The sequence below is a fragment of the Pseudomyrmex gracilis genome, unplaced genomic scaffold (genome assembly GCF_002006095.1).
Source record: "Pseudomyrmex gracilis isolate BER0280 unplaced genomic scaffold, ASM200609v1 scaffold_7, whole genome shotgun sequence".
In the NCBI taxonomy this organism is placed as follows: domain Eukaryota; kingdom Metazoa; phylum Arthropoda; class Insecta; order Hymenoptera; family Formicidae; genus Pseudomyrmex; species Pseudomyrmex gracilis.
The window spans coordinates 282,716-287,664 of NW_018020591.1; the positions used below are offsets into that span (position 1 = coordinate 282,716).

The window sequence follows — 4,949 nt, forward strand, 5'->3', positions numbered from 1 at the left end:
TCGCGCTTATGCGCGACGAACGACCGGAATTACACAATAAACGTACGAGCGCGCTCGTCGTGATATTAAATTTTTGCATCCCGTGTTACGCGCTCGCGACTTTGCGCTCTGCGCGAAATGCGAAACACCGTTTGCCAGACAAAGAAGTAACTGTTGGTCTGAAAATGTTCCTCGTCGCGGTTAGTGAAGGTCAAAAGGGGGTTCGTGTCCAAAGGAGGGCGGGTGTGTCGGTGTAACCTTCTTACACAATGGACTTAGAGAGATCCGACATCGTCAACGGATATGATTTGAAGGGATCAACGGGGGCGCGGTCGGAGTTCCTAGGAGGCGTATATAAAGTCCGCCGAAGTCGACCGTAGGCACATTCGAGCAATCGCCGGTCGGCACGATGAAAACCCTCGTAAGTATTCGTCTCTCGACGGAAGTGCGCGCTCCTGCCTCTCTTTTATTCTTTTGTTATCCGGACAATCGGTTCGACGACGTGTTCGCGATTGGATCTCGTTTCTGTTCTCTCAGCTAGACGGCGAAGTGAAGTGTCGAAACGCGTTTACGAGCACGCACATTTGTGATTCCGCGCTCGTCCTCAGACGGAATAATTAAGCGAGTAGCGTACCTAACCGAGTTATTTTATTGCGAGAAAAAGTTTTCAATCGCTTCTTTGCTTCTGGGAAAAAAACACACGCGCGCTATATCGCACTTTCAAAACGAAAGTTTGAAAAAACCGGTTTTTTGTTTCTAAATCAAATTTCTAGTGTTTTTTTGTTTTTTTGTTTTTTTTTACGTAGGAAACACCCGACTCTCGTATTAGAATAAAATATCTAAGCCCGTTGCTTGGACTCACCTGAGATCTTTCGTCTCTAGTTTATCTCGTTCGCCCTGTGCGCCGTTGTTGCCGCAGCGCCTCGTGAGAAACGAGATGCTGTTTTGGCCGGTCACGGATATTACGGGGGTCACGGAGCTTACGGTGGCCACGGTGCTTACGGAGGCCACGGTGCTTACGGAGGCCACGGTGCTTACGGAGGTTACGGAGGTATAGGAGCTTACGGTGCGCATGGAGTATCGGTTGCCGGACCGTTGCTCGGAGCGACGAGCGTCGCCGGACCACATGTTGGCGCCACCGCCGTTTCCGGACCATCGATAGGTCCCGCTCGATTGGCCGGATCAGTGGCTGGTCCAGCTCACGTTTCGGGCGCCGTTGCCGGCCCGGCTGTCGTGACCGCGTCGGTCGCTGGCCCGGCCCACGTGGAGGGCTACGGCGGCGGCCCTTACGACGGCGCCTACGGTGCTGACGGTGCCTACGGAGGTGCCTACGGAGGCGCTTATGGTGGTGAGTGATAAGAAAATTGAGTTTGAGAATCTTCTATTTTGAAAGTAAACTATTTCTTTATAAAAAAGATTTTAAAAATACACAGTAGATAATTTTAATCATTTGTATATCCTTTTGTTTAAAATAACATTTTTCTCTGAAGTTTAAATAAATTAAAAAAAAAAAAAAAATACGGGAGCTACATATTTCACTGTTATTGTTGTTTGATGTAAAAGTAATTTATTGTTATAGGAGTAATTTTTTTGTTACATGTATTTTTAAAAACATATTTCTATATTTTTAACATTATATTTATTTTCATATGTTTGGAAAAATTGTCTCTTACACGGTCCGTTCAAAGAGAACGTTTCGAATCATTAACACAAACTCACCAAAAATCTTTCTCGTTTGCTCGACATTTTGTGTTTCATTGGCGCAGGCGGTGGTTACGGATACGCAGCTGGTCCTGCTTACGGCGGTTACGCAGGATACGCCGGCGGTCACGGCGGGCATGGAGTAGTTATAGCAGGACCGGCCAGCCACGGCGCGGTTCTCGCTGGACCTCATTCCGGAAGCGCGGCTGTTTCTGGACCGCACGCCGGTTCGGTGGTGATTGCGGGTCCTTCCGGAAAGATCACGGCTCACGGAAGCGGTTACGGCGCCGCCGTCCACGCCGGACTCGGCCACGGCCACGGCCATTGGTAAACGCGCGCGCACAATCGTCTGCGAAACACAAAAGGGAAAATCTCACTTCTCCGTTTGAGAACAAAAAGTGGAATATTATCCCTTTCAGCAGTTTTAACAGAGAAGTTAAAAAAAAAAAAAAAGTATTATAGAGATATTAAAATACATATATATAAAAAGTTGCTATGTAAAACACGACGATCGCTCGTCGCGCTTCGCACTCTCGATTCGCGGTGCGCGCATAGATAAGCGTCTTCTGTACGTGAATAGAAAAAAATTCGATTTTTTTCGAAACAGCGGAGGACGATGTACAAAATAGAAACGTAACGTTTTGTTTGCTTCATCGCATTAGCTTCGACGATTACTTCTCGCTTGTAAAAAAAAAAAAAATTTGCACGTGTATCTTGTGTGTAATAATTTTTTAAATCTATAATATTTATAAATTTGTTTTTTTTTTTTTCAACTAATATTGGAATACACAGAAGCTGTACAATTCCCCACTCTCATCCTGGACTTCACAGTTCGTTCTCTCGAAAGTTTGCCGACGCGCAGAGATCCCGTTGCAAAAGGGAGTTAATTTCGAGAGAACCAATTATCTCACGCGAATTGTGGCTACGCGCGACTAATCAAGTAACATTAACTCGGCTGTTATAGGTAAAATTATTCATGACGAAAACAACGATTGTTATGAGGGTAACGCGATACGAACGTACACACACACACACACATTCGAAGGCGAAGCGCCAGATTTTGAATAACTCAGTTTGCTGTACATGAGCAACCGTTTGCCGCTCAAATTACGTAGTGCCTTGCGAGCTGAATTTCGCGCACGAAACATGTATTTATAATGATGTTTAAAACGTTATTTTATATATAAAAAAAAAATATTCCGAATCTATCAATAGGATCTTACGTACATGAACTTCAATTCTCGCCACACCATTGTATTATTGTATTTTATTGCACTTTGTGATCTAATTTCACACATTATTATAATATACTCTAATTTCAATAAACACACTCGTAGTTTACATAAACTTCAACTCTCGCCAAACGTTTATATTGTTTGTATTGCACTCCGATCCGATCTCACGTTCTATATATTCTAATCTTAACAATAAACACATTCAACTTAATTTGCACAAAACTCACCTGAAATCTGCAAAGATCCCACTTTTGCTTTTTTCTTGTTGCGATTATTTTTTTTATTTCGCTTTAATTCGTACTTTCAGTCCACACGAATTATCATTCACTCTGGAATTCTTTATTTGCGATTTGTTTTTTCTGTCTCTCGAATGTGTCACACAACTGTGCTTCGCCGCTTCGACTTCGTGGCGTGAAATATTGATTGAAACGCGGGCGCGTCGTTGTGAAACGATTATTCGGGTTTTTATTACGAGCTAAAATGAACGGAGCGGAGTGTCTATCGCGATACCAAATTGATCACGTCAATCGTTGTCGGTGGCCGCGTTGCTCAATAATAGATCACTTTGTGGCGGTCGCGCGCTTGGTGCATGTCCATTAAAGCCGCGCTAAACGCAAGGAGCTGGCCGTAACCGGCCCGGATCCCGCAAACGCGCGCCTTGGTGCAATGATCGTATTGTGTAAAGGGTAAGGTCGTCACGAGCGTGACTCGCCGCGGACATGGTCCGCCGCTCCGTAAACCGTACGCGAAAAGTCATGGTCAGTGAGGATGGAGCGAATTGTCGTACGGCGATGTAAGCACTGAAATATTTCGCCAACATACTTGACGATGTTAGTTTGTTGAAATTAGCTGCTTAACGCGTCAGTTTCAATTAATTGGCGATATATACGTCAGTGTTTGTTGCAGCAACGAGTCAGAACGTGTTGCAACATCGTGGTCTCGCGTATCCAACGGATGCGCGATATTCCTTCTCCTTGTTTGCGACGTGGTACTTAAAAATGCGACGCGATCTATTTCTTTAAAGAATTTTTCGCGTACAGGCGATGCTCGATAACGAGATACGAGCAAAAAAAAAAAAAAAACCTCGTACATCCCGACATAAGGAGATATCCGACATAAATTCGAGCATCGGCGCATCTAGCGGACAATTTATATGGGATTTGCGCAAAGCCGAGTATAAAACGCGATTTACGATATCTATTATACGCGTATGTGCAATTTATATCTCGCGATTCACAATCACCGTTACACGCGGTCATGCGCGCGCGGATGACGTTTAATCTCGGATTTTACGCGTGTGTGTGTCTCTTCTTCCTTTGTGTGCTTCTCCCATCTTTTTTCCGCAAACAAATTGCTATCGGCGAAATGATACAGTCGACCGTGCATTTTATTCGCACGAGGGAAGAGCATCACGCGCCGTGAAGAGAAATATCGAGTGACGTTTAAAGCGCGCGGCCTTAGCCTTATGGGAAAATCGTGGCCCGAGAGCCCGCATCTCGGTCGAGATAGCGGCGGCGACGTAATCCCGCCGATGTTTCATCACCGCGGCGGCAGAACAGCGGTGGCTGCATTGTGAGAATGCACCGAACCTTCCACAAATTCCGAAAGGTCACCCCACTTTGTAATAGGCCGCGTGGTGCGCGGGAGCGAGCGAGACGCGGGTAAGAAACGAGTCGTGAAACAGACCGTGAAAGATGCGTCGAGGAAGAGAGAGAGAAATGACTGAGATGACATGAGTAGACGACATTATTTTCTCAATACGGAGACGCGTGCTTCGAAGCACAAACGCTAATTGCTGCGCCGTTCGACGACGGCGGGCGATAATCGATCGCGAATTAGCGGAGCTTTCGTAACGGGCGCGTATCTCGCAGAGGGTAAGTTGACGCGCGGAAACCGTGGGAAGATAGTGTTTCAATTTGCATTTGAGCTTCTCAAATTCGTTCGACGATATTATATACAGCGAGCGCGCGCAATCTCACATTCGAGGGATTATTTTGAAACGACATTTCAAAATTCGCGTGTGTGAAAATTATT

At 45.5% G+C, this 4,949-nt stretch overlaps 1 protein-coding gene across 1 annotated transcript; it reads left to right on the plus strand.

The window, feature by feature from the left end:
- The first annotated feature begins 313 nt into the window (after positions 1–313).
- Positions 314–3,033, plus strand: LOC109859556 (glycine-rich cell wall structural protein 1.8-like). The gene is made up of 3 exons (XM_020437915.1): positions 314–400; positions 862–1,327; positions 1,746–3,033. The coding sequence occupies exons 1-3, from the start codon at positions 389–391 to the stop codon at positions 2,009–2,011; spliced, it is 744 nt and encodes a 247-aa protein (XP_020293504.1). The 5' UTR covers positions 314–388; the 3' UTR covers positions 2,012–3,033.
- The last annotated feature ends 1,916 nt before the right edge of the window (positions 3,034–4,949 follow it).

Bases quoted from the DNA above. Each gene is read 5' to 3' on its own strand.
- LOC109859556 (XM_020437915.1), top strand. The intron at 1,328-1,745 runs GTGAGTGATAAG...TCATTGGCGCAG, and splicing joins CTACGGAGGCGCTTATGGTG to GCGGTGGTTACGGATACGCA.